A 16,723-nucleotide genomic window follows, 5' to 3' on the forward strand; every position below is an offset into this window, starting at 1 on the left:
AAATTCACTTTTTTAACTCTTTCAACTGAGATGTTTAATTATATTTAAATGTAAGGCAAGTGTACTGTGCCAAAAAGAAGGCAAAAAAATACTTAAGCTCTGAACTGAGTCCATCAAGCATGAATCAAGCTAAAACCACAAGCAAAAGCTCATATAACAAACTAAATCTCCTCTCAAAGTGCCACGTAAGTAAAGCATATTCCCAGTGTTGAATTAAGCAACAGCTCAATACAAGTCCACTTAAATATACTGTTCTATACTAAACTTCCTGGAAAAATGCATGCAAAAGTATGTTGCAGTATGATAGACAAGCTAAACTAGAGCTATGCATTACATTCAATTCCTTTTGATGAAATACTATGAACTCCGTCCCAGCATATGTCATCAAAAGACATTTCCGTCAGTACAATATGTCAATTTTCCTTGTATACACTGCATGTGTGTCTGTCTGGGGGTAAGTGGTGCACATTGCTGCTTCACTGACCTTGACTAAAGAAACTGACCCTCTTAGTGCTTAGCAGGCCACTTGTGACAGGAAGAAGCTTGTTGACCAAATGCAGCAGTTAAAAGAGATGAGGGAGCTTTAGAGGCGTTCACATAGTACCTTGATGACCAAGAGAAGCCCAAAGAACATCATGGTACCAGATCTAGTTCAGGTTTTAAAGAATGAAACAAACTGCCAATTTAGGACACACACACACAAACACACACATAACCAACAGTACCATTGCCATACAAGAAGCCCTGTCAAAACTGCCCACCCTCTTCTTCATATAGACTGCATACGAATTCAACATTATGTGCCAGCACCAATCAACTCCACTGAGTGCATTCACTTTCACAAAGCCTCTACCTTTGGATCTTTTCCAAAAGGCTTAATGTCAAATCCAGGTGGAGGGTAGGATAAGTCAGTTTGATGGAGAGCTGGCTGATAATGGCTACTTTCTCAGTAAACGGAGCCAAGAGGTTGCTCTCATTGTGCGGCATGAAGATCCAGTTTAGATCTAGTTTAGCATGATGGCAGCATGTTCAAACAGCAATCTGTGAACTGTAACACACTGCATACATGCTCTTTGCTTTGTTATCAGCAAAAAATTAGCAAGCTGTTGCAATATGCATTGAGTCATTCTAAGCTTCAGACCACATAGTCATGGTATGTAGGCAGTTGGTTGTTCTGAATGGTACAATTTCCTCTCCAGCGGGCATGCGGAAAAGGTATAACTGACTGATTACTTTTATTCATATAAGGCTGCATGTCAGTAAATTAATCACAGAAACTATTCAGGTGAACAATGCTAAAATCGGAGCATTAAATCTAATTTCAGGCACCGCTTGAAATGTTCCTGGAACATTCTCAGAGATACAGTGTTTAAAGTGGCACCACGCCGCAGAGATGCTGGTGCTCAGAAACAGGCCGAAGGGTCCGCGTTTATCTTGACTTTATTTAGCTTTACTTCACTCTCCCTCTCTGCAGAGAGGGTGGAAATGAAAAGGTAATCCAGGCCCCACAGGGCCGGTAGCAGGTGTTGGAAGGGAAAGCATTCCAACTCCTGCTGCTAACACACTCAATGGCTCTCAGTGGAGAAAATGCTTTCAGGAACTGTGCACTCACTTCCCTTGATTTACTCTGACCGTTAGACGGGAACCTTTTTAAAACACAACTGCGGAATTAAGGACAGAGACTTTAAAATCTACTTCTTCAATAAAAGCGACAAACCAAAAAAAAAAAAAACCTTTTTGAAGGACAGGGGACCTTTTATTGGTTTTAAACTCAAGGTCAAATGATGAGGTTTGCACATTGAGCAAAATTTTGGATGGGAAAGCAGCAATATAATGTCAATAGATAGTATCCAGCACATTTCAGAGTTTGCCATTAACGGAGTTCAGGTGGACATAAAAAACAAAGCGTGTCCCAGTGTTCACACAGAAAATTGATTTGATAAAATACCAGTAAAAGGCAAGGACAGATGGTACTGCAAAGGCCCTCATTCAAATACATAATGGTATAGCTTTCAATTGCAAATTAAATTCAGCTTAAATTGAAAATTCACCCCATCTATTTTCTTAATGCATACTGTATTCTACATCGTATTCTGCACAGTTTATCCATGCATACTGTATAAGCCCTTTCACACATACAGACGTTTCCGGAAAATTACTGGTAAATTTCCATAAAGAGTTCATGTGTGAACAGGATCTTTTAAAAAATACCGGTAAATTCGTTCAGGAAATTTAACGGTATGAGAAGTTGTAACATTACCAGTAAATTCGGAATTCTGCTGTGTGTGAACGCAGAAGGAAAATTACCGGTAGGAGCACGTAAGAGTTCAGAACGCGGTGACGTAAGACGTCTTCCAATCATCAAGCATTCACCCAATGTTTAATAAAATAAAATAAATGTCATCCATCCAACTGAAGCGACAGTGAAATTAAGGCGCTTCCTATTATCCGGTAGGATGAAGTAGCCTAATTTGTCGTCATCTGAGAGAAACTGTTAGTGATGCAGTAACATATGATAAAATAACTGTTAACTGTCGCCGACAAAGTCAGGTCATCAATAAACTGAAAACATTGTGTCTTAATATCTAAAAAATAAACGACCATCACAAACGAAGTAGTATTGGGAGTATTTCTTGTTCCCATTATGACTTTTGTCCGTCTATTTGGGGGTTCTGCTACTCCACAAATCTTGTAGGCCTAGCTCTACGTGGATCTCAACCCGCGGCACGGCATGAAATCACACGCTGCCCACCATGCCGAACACAATAAATAATAAAAACAATAACTTTAAGTTTTACAACTTAATTTTACAACTTAATTTTAATTTTAGTTTTTACATAGGGAAAAACAGATAGGGCACAAACGAGAAGTCGGAGCAGTGAAGAAGAGTGCTTGACATTCGGCTTCAACTTTCGGTTTGCCCCGCAACTCACTTGAGGATGTTCAGCACGTCTTTTTTTCCAATTCTCCCAAAACAGCTCATACTACTGTTTGGAGCAGTTTTTGATCGTTAAACAGGCATATAGGCTAAGTTTTTTTTTAAAGCGGCCAGCACAGAGAGAGAGTACATAGCCTATGTTTAGCCTTCTCAAATCATCACGAATTGTCTAAAATAAAATCTACAGATAGGCTATAAAACAGTTCAAGCATAACGATGTTTTAACGTTGAACCCAGATGCGCGCTATATGTATATTTTGTGCGGAGAACGCAAGATAAAGCACGCTTTTTTGGGACATAGGTGCCAGCGCGATCATGATATAACAAAGAAATATAAAATAAAGAAATATAAAATAAAGAAAACAAACATGCTTTCTGCCGTCTCATCTTGAACAGGAGAGCTTACAAAATACCGAAACACAGCGAATACATGCCTCACAGACATGATAAATATATCTATAGAAAGCTTTTAATTACTACTTAACGAAATAATAAAAACAAACAACAAAAAATCTAAATACAATCATAATCCGTTTAGGAGGCGCATCTAATGAGGAGTCAGGCAACTTCATCCTTGGGGCACAGACTCAGAAAACACTAGTCTATTAGTAAATAATTCAAATATATTTTTACTATTTCCCTCTGTCACATTCATGGTAATTTTTCCGGTGCTTTGGGACATATTTTGAACTCAATTTATACGCACAACATGTTTATCTGCGCTGATAGACTATTTGATATGAATTTGGATCAGGCTACATTTGTGAATGCACCTTTTCTGCAAAGTGCGTCTTACAGACTGCAATTTACAATCGCAACTTCATTGTGCTATTAATCCTTTCAATCCGATTTTCACTAAATTGGTCAGCTCCAGACAGCATCGGGTGTTTTATTAATGGGGAGTATACTAATTATTCAAAACAGTCATCTATTACGATGTCTCTGTAACAAAAGCAGTTACATGAATAATAAATTAAAAAAAAAAATTAAACCATAAACAGAAATACTGAACACGTATTACCCTCCGTGTTTAAAAATACAAGCGCAGCTGTTTAGAGATTAATTACGTCACAGAATTTCCCGGTATTTTGGAATGGATGTGTGAATGGTGCTTTTCTGGAAAAAAGACGGAATGTCGTTGACTGTGTGAACAGCGCATTTTTGAATTTACCTGTAAAGTCGTTCTGGTAATTTTACGGAACTTTACTGGTATTACTGTGTGAAAGAGGCTTATGTTTAATTCTTGTTAAAGTAAAAAAATGTTTTAACCTTTATATATATATATATATATATATATATATATATATATATATATATATATATTAAAATATCATAACTGTACCTTCTGGTCAAAATGACAGATTACTGTGACGTATACAGGACTTCTCTAAATTAGCTGTTTGCAAATGCAACAACCAATAAAAAACTATGATATCTTACATTCTTAGCCATTTTGTATTTTTTTGTACCTGAGCCAGTGCTCCATTTGCAGTGTGGGTTTGTTTCTGGGTGTCAGGCCTGAGTGGGCCCCACAGCACAAGGCCTGTGGCAGTCAAGCCCAGGCCATAATCCATCCACGGTATGATGAGAAAACATGCTCACCTGAAACAGCTCAGTACATATATCATTGTTGTCAGTTCACCTCCTTTTGCCCTGTCGGTGCCAACCAGCCTCAGGGAGATGGGCACAACCACATCAGCACAGTGCATTCAATAACAGCATGCCATCTATTTGAGTTTGCGTACAGAAACACAAAACATGTTTTAGAGAGAGACGTCATAGCAAATTTTAAAATATCATTTTATATAATAAAGTACATATATATTTTTAATGTCGTTCTTTAAAGACATTTTCTGCTGTGCCCATAACCTCAAACCAGCAGCACAAAAACATCTGTTTACAACAACAAAATAAATAAATAAATAAATAAATACAAATTATAATAATAATATGGGCAGTGTCTCAAATTATTTACCTTTATGTTAATTAACATAAAAGAATTGTACAAATAGTGAGATCTACTAATTTTTAAAGAATAATTGTTAAATATTGGTAGTAAACCTATTAATAGTTAATTATACTGATTATATTAACAGTTAAAAATAAAACAAATAATTTTGTTAACATCTTGCACCAAAATACGATTTGTTAAACCATAAGTTATAAATAAAAATCAACAATAATGCTTATTGTGTGTTGTATGTATTAATATATATATATATATATATATATATATATATATATATATATATATATATATATATATATATATATATATATATAGTCTAGATTAATGTTCATCTATAAACATATATGATTACTGTTATAAATATTATTGTAATTTATAATTGTTCATAACATTTGTTTTAATTTATTCATTGTTAAATGTTCATAGTGTTTACCAATTGAACCCTTAATTTTTATACATCACATACCTGTATATAAATATATCCTACTCTAAAATATCCAGTTTGCTTCCTAAAGCACCACATTTCTGCATTAAAAAACAGGAACCAACGTTATCCAGTTTAAAACAGCAAACAATGTATTTTAGACTGGATGTACTTGAAGACAATAATAGCAAACCACAGGTAACAGACATGCAGTGCCTTTTAATCACTACAGTCTTCCTTTTCCTCCATTCTCTCCCTCCGTTTACAGAGTATCTCGACTCTCTCTCTCTGTCCCTCTGCATCTTGACACAGCACACTGAGCTTAATCGCACATAATTGGGTGGGTGGGACAGTGGGCCGGCCCAGGCTTTGTGTGCGAAGGGCAAGTGGTCAAGTTAATGGAGCCCTTGTAGTGAACAGGGAGCTCTCTCCCTCTACTGGGACAGAGGGAGGGGACAACGGACCACTTTCAAATCTCAAAAGACAGAGCTGGGTTCCTTTTTACCCCTCCTCCCTCCCCCGTCTCTCTTCCATAGACTGACTGACAGGATTAGCTGCATAGCGACTCTACAGCTGAGCTTCAAGTTGGCTATCAGAGCATGGGAAATGAAGAGGCCTAGAGTGACAGTGAATTGAGACACATGCCATCCACTAGTCAAGTGACACTGAAGGACATACAGTCAGGTCCAGAAGTGAGAACCCTTGTAAAAAAAAAAAAAAAAAAAAATCCCCCCGATTTTATGTTTTAAACTGAAAATAATAATAATAATAATAATTTTACCTTTGATCACAACATTTGACCCAATTATATATAAGAATAATTAAATGCAATTGATGCATTAAACAAATGAAACAATTTTGGCTTTAATTATTATAACAATGAGCAATCACACCACAAATCAATTACACATTATGTGACACAAAAAAATGAGCAGGACACAGAAGGATTCAAAACAATGATTTAATCACAGTCGTTGCAAGCACCTGCAGTGTCAGTGAGAAACAATCACTTTGGACTCATCTGTGTTTTGTACAAATGTAATCACAGTGCAGAAGCACACAGCCCTGAACAATTCACAACAAACCAAAGAGCTCTGAATGAGGCGTCAGCAGCTCACCATCAGGAGAAAACAACAGTGTGGGGAAAAAGGGCTAAAGTCTAGAGAAAAAAAAAAATATTTGTTAAAATGAGTTTAATATTTGGGCATAAAATAATATTCTTCTGAATGTACACCAAAAACTAACACCTGTATACCCATTGATCTACAAAAACAGAACCACTGAAGCTTAGCTTGTTTTCAATTTGAGATAAAAAAAGAGGATAATTGTGATATATATATATATATAATTCAGACACTTTTTTTTTTTTTAGTTAAAGTTTATATCTTGAAATTCTAAGTTTGTATCTAGCAATTCTGATAAGGAAAGTATGAATTGTGAGATATAAAACTGTCAGAATCATGATTTAAAAAGTCATAATCACCTTTTTTATTTTCTATTCTGCAGTAGAAAAAACAACTTATGGATGTTAATTCAGTGTTCAAAAGAAAAAAGTCAGAATTGCGAGACTCATAAATTGAAGATCTAAACAGGCAATTAAAAAAACAAACAAAAAAAAAACAATTGCCTTTTATTTATTTTTGTTTAATGGCAGAAAGGGGCCTCTATACAGAATTCATATGAATTGTATCTATTAAATAAATTTCAACTTGAAAATCGTCATCATTTACTCACAATCGTGTCATTTCCATGGAACATATAAAGAGAAGTTTAGCAGAGTGTCAATGCTGCCCTTTTCCATACAATGAAAGTAGATGATGACCAGAGGCTGTCACGTTTAACAACAACAACAACAACAAAAAACACACATCCACCCAGCTTTCCTCTGAAGTCCTCTGAAGCCCATGTGTGCGAAAAAGAATGAAACTTAAGTTGTTATTCTCTTAAAATGCTGCAGTTGTTATGATTACCATTCACTTTTATTGTATAGAAAGTACCAATTTGGACACTCTGCTACAGATAACCCTCTTCACATTCTAAGATTAAAATAAATTCAAATGGGTTTCAAGAGACATGATAAATGATGACACCATTTTCATCTCTTTCTGAGGCCACAGTGAGTGCACTCTAAACACACAGGACTCAGTGGAGAACAGTGCTGCAGGTCTTACCAGTGGTAGTGTGACTTAGTCTGGCCTAATCTCTCATATCTTGTCAGTTCTTCAATAAAAAATGCAAAGTGAGAGCATTTCACAGTGAAGCAAATAACATTCAGCGCAGCAGCTTCCATCTCATCCCCTCATAACCTTTGGTGTCAGAATGAGCCTTTAAATGTAGATGCAGAATCAGTAGCTAAGTGATAGCTGGTGTCATTATGATAACAAGATCTCAGGATCAAGACGACCACACTACCTCATCTATGTCTTTGTAAAGAGGCAAAGATAGTCCTGTGAACCTGATTAACTGCATCAGCCTCCAGAGTTGAAATCATTAATTCGTAACATTCTGCCCTGAATCATCATCTCTGATATCACGCATACTCACAGGCATTGAATACGTTTACATCTGAGCATCACATCCGCAGTGTTCGTAGAATGAGAGGGAGGGATGTGTTCTCCTTTCTCATTTAATGCATTTCACACTGTTGTTGCACAGTAAACAGGTCAAGTACACACACACGGCAACTCACCTACATAGTCTGTTTTCACTGCACACACACACCATAGTTAAGAAAAAGTTATCCAAGTTGAGGAGTGTGATGAGAGGCTGCTTAGGCCTGACACACACACACAAACACACACACAAACACACACACACACACAGGAAGTGAGGACACAGTGGCAAAGCCAAGGTGGGCAGTACAGAAAGGCATCCTGGCATGAGATGGCTTTATCCAGCTCAGATCAGGGCTGGACTGGATCCGTGAGTGAGAGTGAGGAGAAGAGGATAGTGGATGTTCTCATCGTACACCTCCTTTCCCTCTCTCTGCATCTGAAAAACAAGATTCAGTTGTTCAGAAGCAGGAAAAAAAAAGAAGATTGAAAAACTACTGAATCAATAACTGAGTCACACTCACATATATGTGTTTTTTCAGTATGCAAATTAACATCTGACTTAATAGTACTATAGCCAGGCCAATGCAATGACACTAATTTATAAATTAATAAAATTAGATTAAAAAAGCACTTTAAACATATAATGACTAGAATACATCTCTTCTATGACAAATGTGTTTTTAATTTATGAATGAAAATTCATTTAAATATTTTTATGAAGTGTCTTAGAGGAGTTATTTTAGAGGGATTTAAAAAAATATATGTCATCAAGACAGCTCTGATAACATAATATAAAAAGTCTTCATAAAAATAATTACATTCATCAATAGAAGACCTTAAGCAGTCTGGCATATTGTATTATTATTTATTAGAAAAAAAATATTGTTAACGAAATTACACTGCTTACTAATATTGGTCTAAATCAAAGTCATGGGGCCCTATCTTGTACCCAGCGCAATTGACTTTGCACACCGACGCATGTGTCATTCCTATTTTGCACCCGCGCAAAGCGCGCTTTTCCCTCCACAGAAGCACGTCGCTAAACTAGTGAATGAACTTGCGCTCCCTGGGCGGTTCAGCGCAAAAAAGGAGGCGTGTTCCGGCGCAAACAATCCCTGGTGCTATTTTGCTGTTCCATTAATCAATTGCGCCTCTGACCAGAAAAAACCTAGTCTAAAGTCAGTGGCGCGTTGCGCGTTGTTCATTCTGCTATTTTAAGGGAGCATGCTTGACCATAATGTATAGCGTGCACAACCCGCATACACTTTGCTCATGTAATCTACACAGATGCAACAGTTATTTTTGCAAATCATAAATTGTTACACTTAAAAAAAATATTAACACATGAGATGACGGAAATCATTGTGATGTGCCACGAAGATGTGAAAAAATAGGCATAAATCTAGCTTACAAATTATTCAGGCTAATTGTAGTAATTAAGGACCAGACCTGTTTGAGGTCATATATGTACAGTATTGTTCAAAATAATAGCAGTACAATGTGACTAACCAGAATAATCAAGGTTTTTAGTATATTTTTTATTGCTACGTGGCAAACAAGTTACCAGTAGGTTCAGTAGATTCTCAGAAAACAAATGAGACCCAGCATTCATGATATGCACGCTCTTAAGGCTGTGCAATTGGGCAATTAGTTGAATTAGTTGAAAGGGGTGTGTTCAAAAAAATAGCAGTGTGGCATTCAATCACTGAGGTCATCAATTTTGTGAAGAAACAGGTGTGAATCAGGTGGCCCCTATTTAAGGATGAAGCCAACACTTGTTGAACATGCATTTGAAAGCTGAGGAAAATGGGTCGTTCAAGACATTGTTCAGAAGAACAGCGTACTTTGATTAAAAAGTTGATTAGAGAGGGGAAAACCTATAAAGAGGTGCAAAAAATGATAGGCTGTTCAGCTAAAATGATCTCCAATGCCTTAAAATGGAGAGCAAAACCAGAGAGACGTGGAAGAAAACAGAAGACAACCATCAAAATGGATAGAAGAATAACCAGAATGGCAAAGGCTCAGCCAATGATCACCTCCAGGATGATCAAAGACAGTCTGGAGTTACCTGTAAGTACTGTGACAGTTAGAAGACGTCTGTGTGAAGCTAATCTATTTTCAAGAATCCCCCGCAAAGTCCCTCTGTTAAAAGAAAGGCATGTGCAGAAGAGGTTACAATTTGCCAAAGAACACATCAACTGGCCTAAAGAGAAATGGAGGAACATTTTGTGGACTGATGAGAGTAAAATTGTTCTTTTTGGGTCCAAGGGCCACAGGCAGTTTGTGAGACGACCTCCAAACTCTGAATTCAAGCCACAGTACACAGTGAAGACAGTGAAGCATGGAGGTGCAAGCATCATGATATGGGCATGTTTCTCCTACTATGGTGTTGGGCCTATTTATCGCATACCAGGGATCATGGATCAGTTTGCATATGTTAAAATACTTGAAGAGGTCATGTTGCCCTATGCTGAAGAGGACATGCCCTTGAAATGGTTGTTTCAACAAGACAATGACCCAAAACACACTAGTAAACGGGCAAAGTCTTGGTTCCAAACCAACAAAATTAATGTTATGGAGTGGCCAGCCCAATCTCCAGACCTTAATCCAATTGAGAACTTGTGGGGTGATATCAAAAATGCTGTTTCTGAAGCAAAACCAAGAAATGTGAATGAATTGTGGAATGTTGTTAAAGAATCATGGAGTGGAATAACAGCTGAGAGGTGCCACAAGTTGGTTGACTCCATGCCACACAGATGTCAAGCAGTTTTAAAAAACTGTGGTCATACAACTAAATATTAGTTTAGTGATTCACAGGATTGCTAAATCCCAGAAAAAAAAATGTTTGTACAAAATAGTTTTGAGTTTGTACAGTCAAAGGTAGACACTGCTATTTTTTTGAACACACCCCTTTCAACTAATTCAACTAATTGCCCAATTGCACAGCCTTAAGTGCGTGCATATCATGAATGCTGGGTCTCGTTTGTTTTCTGAGAATCTACTGAACCTACTGGTAACTTGTTTGCCACGTAGCAATAAAAAATATACTAAAAACCTTGATTATTCTGGTTAGTCACATTGTACTGCTATTATTTTGAACAATACTGTATATAAGGACATCTGACAAATTGGTTTGTCCGTCAAGAACCAGGAAAAAAAAAATCGATGAAACAATTGTGGCTATTTCCTCCCACGCCTGTTTAACCGACGCTATTTTGGGTGGGTTTCTCCCATCCTCATACAACACAACTTCTCTGTCTTTCACTGCTCTTACAAGAACATCAGTCTCCTCGGCTGTGAACCGCTCCTGGCGTGCGCCTGGTAAATACGCCATAATAATAGCAATCCATAATGGAACTTGCGCACCTGCTTTTAAAGGAAATGTTGGATGACGCTCTGATTGGTTTATTTCACGTTACGCCCAAACCACACCTATGAATAATGAAGCTGCTTCAGACCAACCCATTTTAGATTTGCGCCGGGCGCAAGAGCCATTTATCCCGCCGGGAAAATAGCAACAGCGCCGAGACCCGCCCACAAAGTTACTTGCGCTTCGCGCTTTGACACTTGCGTTTCAGATCGTTAAAATAGGGCTCATTAGGTGTGACCAGCATGCTGAAAAAATAGGAAGTGATATCATAAAGAGGAGACCATGAAGTCTCTAAAATAATCAGATATTTTGACATTTTTATGACACTGCAAGATTAGTTCAAGTAAACATCCTGTGGTGCGACCACATAACAGTTTTATTTCAGCATTATTTATATACTTTTACAGTACTTATTCATATTTAGTATTGTATTTTTCTATTTCCAGTTTTTATTGTAAGATTTTTTTAATGTGCTTTGACAATTTTATTATAATTCTTTTGATTTCTATTTAGACTTAATTTACTTTTATTTTCATTATTTTTAACTTAAAACATTAATGTTTTTCAATTAGTAAGGTGATATTTTAGAGTCGTTTTCGTGTAATATTTAAAATTATTTTATTTAATACTTTTATCTTACATATAAAAGGTATTTTTATCTATTTAAATACTTTTTTTTTAAATAATGATGAAGATTTGAATTGATAGGGTTTGACACATCAGCCCCAATGTTTGCACAACTGTTCTGACAAATTAGAGCAAGAACATTCTATTTCTGCAGCTTCTCACTTAAAAAAAAAAAGTTCACTGCCTTTCACTATTCAGATGTGCAGTGCAAGAACTCCCCTCTAACAAACAAGGACAAGTGGCAAGAATCTCACTAACTGCTTAATAATGGCCCGCTTAGAGTAGAGGTGTCTGCAGAGGGAATGTCACACAGCCTTGTGGTACAATATGCCCTGTGGGTCTGCTTTTCTGCCACCGTCTGAGCTCTAGAGTTGTGGCAGTACACTCAGTGCACTGCCAGTGTTTCCTGCCCTGGAGCTAAGCCCTGTCCCGACCAATCAGATCCCACACACTGCGCCAGCACTTAACACAGAGAAACGTTCAGTTCATTTTATAAAACCAAGACCCCTCCGAAAAAAGCAAACACAGCTGACATGCCTGTAGACTTTCAGAGTGACTAAAACGTATTGGTCTTTTCTGTACCACCACTTTTTTTTTACTGGATTTTATTTGTGGAATATTTTATGCAAACACCATTCTAGCAGGACCATCACATTCATCCACCATGCTAAAGTTATATCATTCACATGTGCAACTGAAAGGCCTTTCCAGGCACAACTTTGAAAGGGAAGTTATGAACAGTATGACTGAGGTGTCTAAGCATCCTCCACTGGCTACAAACAGAGAGAATAAAGCATTACCAACAAACATTAAAGCTGTTTGAACACCATTAAGCGATTTCCAAATGGATACACATGCTCATTCTGTCTTACTCTAACATTCACCTCATCATCTCTGTGGCTTGGGATAAAATAAAAACCGATAAAAGGCCACTCTCTTGCCCTTGATGTGTGTTATCGCTCTCTCCACCCCTCGACACAGCAGCCAGTGTTTGAACCCGTGACCTCCCAGTAATCTGGCCAGTCAGCCGTTCAGACAAACATTCACACCAACCCAGACAAGTGAGACTAGTGTCTATACAATGTACACTTTAAACCGCAGGAAGCATATGTGTTCAGTATGAAGTCTTGCGCACTGATAATGACGATCATTTAAATATAAAACTATTTATTATTTCAGGTCTGATCAACTATATATATATATATATATATTATAAATATATGACGTTAGATGACGTTTCGCATAACGTGAACACTGTGTTGGGAGCTTTGGGAACACATCTAGTGGGAGTGAGTGACTGAGAGAGGCCAGAAGGAAAGCGAGAGCACAAGAGAGAGCGCAATAAAAGTGTTAGCGAATGATATAGCAAAGAAGCTTAGAAAGAGAGAGAGAGGAAGGGGAGAAAAGGCAGCGAGCTTACAAAGGTGAAAAGTTTAACAAGCAAAGCTGTTCCTCCTGATCACAGCCTGCTAATCAGCTTCATGGGTGGCTGGATAAATCGGCTCCTACTTTTTAATCGCATGGCTGCCGAGATGCAAGTCATTTATTTTATTGTTGCCTTTCCCGCCCTCTCCTCGTTCCCCCTCAGCCTGCTTTCTGCGACCAGGAGAGCAAGAGGCGCTCTTTAGAAAGCACGGGATGAAACGGACAACCGGATGCTCGCGCTACAGGCCCCAGAAATGGATCGATTCGGGTGTTAAACGCACCGAGAGCAGATACGGCCAGACGGACAGCTGGAAGTTGGAAGGATGTAGAGAGATTAAGTTAATATGTGTATGTATATGTGTGGGTGTGTACGAGAGATGTCTGAATTAAAATTCATGACTCTCTTCACAACCATTTGAGTAACAAGATTAAGATGGCCGAGTAGAAAATAGCTGCATTATCAGGCGGCTTGCAGTCCTCCAGCTGCTGGTGCTCTATTCCAGAACAGTGGGGATAAGAGGATAACACACAGCCCCCACGCCACGTCCCCACACTGCTGAGAGCCCCATCCATGGCTGGCCTGCACACACAGGAGGGAGGGAGGGAGGAGATTTAGGGTCTTAAAGGAAACACTTCAATCTCCAAGACATCAGAGGCTGGCTGGAGGTGAGGAGAGACAGACGCCCGTACGTGTAAGACCAAGAGGGGCCCGTAGACGCTGCTATAATAGAAGGCTGAGATTTGGGATTCTGGAGGAGGTGGGGCATGTGATCTATTGTCTGCTGTGCATTTCTTTGTGCTCGTCGTTCCTTACATTCGCACCCAGTGCAGACTCACAAGGGGCAGGGTGTTCATCAGAAGATAAGAAAGAGGAATTAATCACTTTGAGATATGATGAGGGCACTTCAGCTCGCCCCTCGTATCACACACACAGCTGCATGAACCCACGACAAACGAGAGTAAAGATGCACATACACGGCCGCGAACAGCGGGACTCTTGACTCAGCTATCTCGGCCCCTCACTGCTCATGTCATTATCCGCACAGAAAACACAGTAGGTGGTCGGGCTCTAAAAAAGGTCCCGTTAGACTTCATGTGCATCAGGGCAACATTGGGAAAAGGTGAATGCACTAGCTAGTTGTGTGTGTGTGTGTGTGTGTGTGTGTGTGTGCAAATGGGCAAGCGTGGCACAGATTTGACTCATCTCGACAATGCTTAAAGGCGCCGTGAACGATTTGACACATTTTGATTGCTTCCAACACTGTACACATTCGCTGCCAGCAGTTTCGGCCCTGTGGCCTCTCTACAAACCTGCAACATGGTTCACAGTCAGAGAGGATTTCTGGTTGGCTACCAATAAAATCACAGCTTGCTCACCTAACACGACAAAGCTTTTCAAATCATAGCAGATTTTAAATACCTGCAGAGGAACAGCAATTCTAATTAATGAGACAATCCAATTTAATAACTTTAAATGTGTCTCTGGCTCCCAGGGATGGTGACTGGTTATTTTTTCCAAACCCCTTTCGCCCTGGTATGTTTTTGTGCCCCTGGCTGGGATGACATTTCATTTCATTCATAAAATCCTCTCGCACCTAGCAGATTTGAACACACATTGTTTAATCTTTGGTGGGGATTTAAACTGCATCATTAATCCCAGTTTAGACAGTTTAAAACCAAATCCTGTGCTCCAGTCTACAATGTGCGATTTTTAGCACATCAGATAACATGTCAACCAGCTTCCAGGTTAATTCCACAAAAATTCGAAACATGTCACAACTACTAAAGCCCCTTTCACACTGCCATTCCGGCAAATACAGGGGTAAAGTGTTCCTGCAATTGTTCCCTAGTCGCTAGATTTTGCACTTTCACACTGCCAGTGATGACCCGGTATGTGCGTGCTTTCACACACAACCGTTGAAGATCCCGTAACAACACGTGACATCAGCGCGTGACGTGTAATGTACGAGTCGACAACGCCAGGCACGTTATACTTTCACTGACGCAAGCAAACGATCTCGGCGTCAGCGCGGAAAGTGAGGACCTAACTGATATCTGCTTCATTACAGTTTGCAGATATGTTTTCGTTGCGAACGTTGATCTTCCTTCAAAACAGCTGGTAAAAGAGTCGCGCGATAATGCGCGTCATCAGTGGATCCTAAAGAAAGGCTTCAGTGGATCCTAAAGAAATTAATGACACTTTTAATTAATATTATTCCAATTAATATACTTCTGAATTTACAATAGATACGTCTACGATTTTTTAAGGATTTAAACATTTTAACAATGAATCCAGACCAAAACAGCTTAGAACAGCCACCTGGTATGGCAAAACCTCTGGCATTGATGGTTATCCCATGGAGGTTTATAAAGCTTTTGTTTCTGAAACAGCTCCTCTTCCATTGAAAATGTTTGAAAACGCTTTAGAAAATGCAAAATAACCAAAATCTGACAGAATAACAAAATTATGCATTTCTCTTTCTCTCTTTCTGCTCTCAACTGATGGCTCTAAATTCAAACACACTTTCCTCTGTAGCCACAATGAACACTGAGTTTTTCTGCCCAGCCATGTCCATCACTTCAGAAATAAAGTTCCAATCACTCAGCTCTAAAGTCCCGCTGACAGGCCCATTTTTCTCAGGCATAGGCAGGGCCACCACTGTTAGGCCTGTGGGGCATAATGGCTCCTCACAGCTTCTTTGGTAACCAAAAATGGCAGCCGTGGCTGTGCTATTGGTACCAGTTAACCAGCTGGACTGCACTGTCACTTTGACCTGGGTACTGTATTTGTGCTTTCAGCCAGGGGAAAGGAACTGCACCCTGTCCCATTCATTCAGAGTTTCTCAGAAAGACAGCTTTTGAGTTCTAAGAGTCCATTTAGAGCGGAAGCTTACCAGACTCCCCGTTCCGGTTCCTGCTGACATACCATACTGTACGTCAGTGAAACATTTCAAAATACAAATTTAGTGCATGGACAAAGGTGGTGACAAATGCAGTCAAACTTAAAACCTTGATTCTCAACTTTCTGACACTTTAAAACATTTGCATGTACACAATAAAAGCCACACACACATACTGTACACACCTTCAGGTGAAGGTCCCACAAGTGTGGGTCGTAGTTGTCATAGCGACACACTCTCAGGCCTGCGCTTTCTGCCAGTCTGCAGAATTCGGCCAGTGTGTCTCCTCTGGTAGGGGCAAATACTAGAGCCGTGCCCTAAAGAGACAAATGACAAACATACAGAGACACTTAATTAGTGTTTCACTTCAACAAATTGTTCATCTGTTAGCATCTAATAAAGTAAAAGTTAAAGATCATGTATGTTATGTTATAAGACTGTTAACATACTTTCTCATTAACCTAATAATAAGACTTCTTTTGCTTGTATGGAGGCAATTTTCAATCAAAATTAAT

At 38.8% G+C, this 16,723-nt stretch overlaps 1 protein-coding gene across 5 annotated transcripts in view; it reads right to left on the reverse strand.

The window, feature by feature from the left end:
• Positions 1-6,278: 6,278 nt before the first annotated feature.
• The window catches only part of camkmt (calmodulin-lysine N-methyltransferase), a 93,998-nt gene continuing 83,553 nt past the window's right edge, over positions 6,279-16,723 (reverse strand). For all 5 annotated transcript variants that reach the window (XM_052613293.1, XM_052613291.1, XM_052613294.1 and 2 more), the window contains exons 11-12: positions 16,394-16,525; positions 6,279-8,322 (exon numbers count right to left, since the gene is read on the reverse strand). In XM_052613293.1, the coding sequence (XP_052469253.1) occupies positions 8,230-8,322; positions 16,394-16,525 (225 nt within the window). In that variant the 3' untranslated portion in view covers positions 6,279-8,229. The remainder of the gene's footprint in view (positions 8,323-16,393; positions 16,526-16,723) is intronic.

Source organism: Carassius gibelio, chromosome A13 (genome assembly GCF_023724105.1).
Source record: "Carassius gibelio isolate Cgi1373 ecotype wild population from Czech Republic chromosome A13, carGib1.2-hapl.c, whole genome shotgun sequence".
In the NCBI taxonomy this organism is placed as follows: domain Eukaryota; kingdom Metazoa; phylum Chordata; class Actinopteri; order Cypriniformes; family Cyprinidae; genus Carassius; species Carassius gibelio.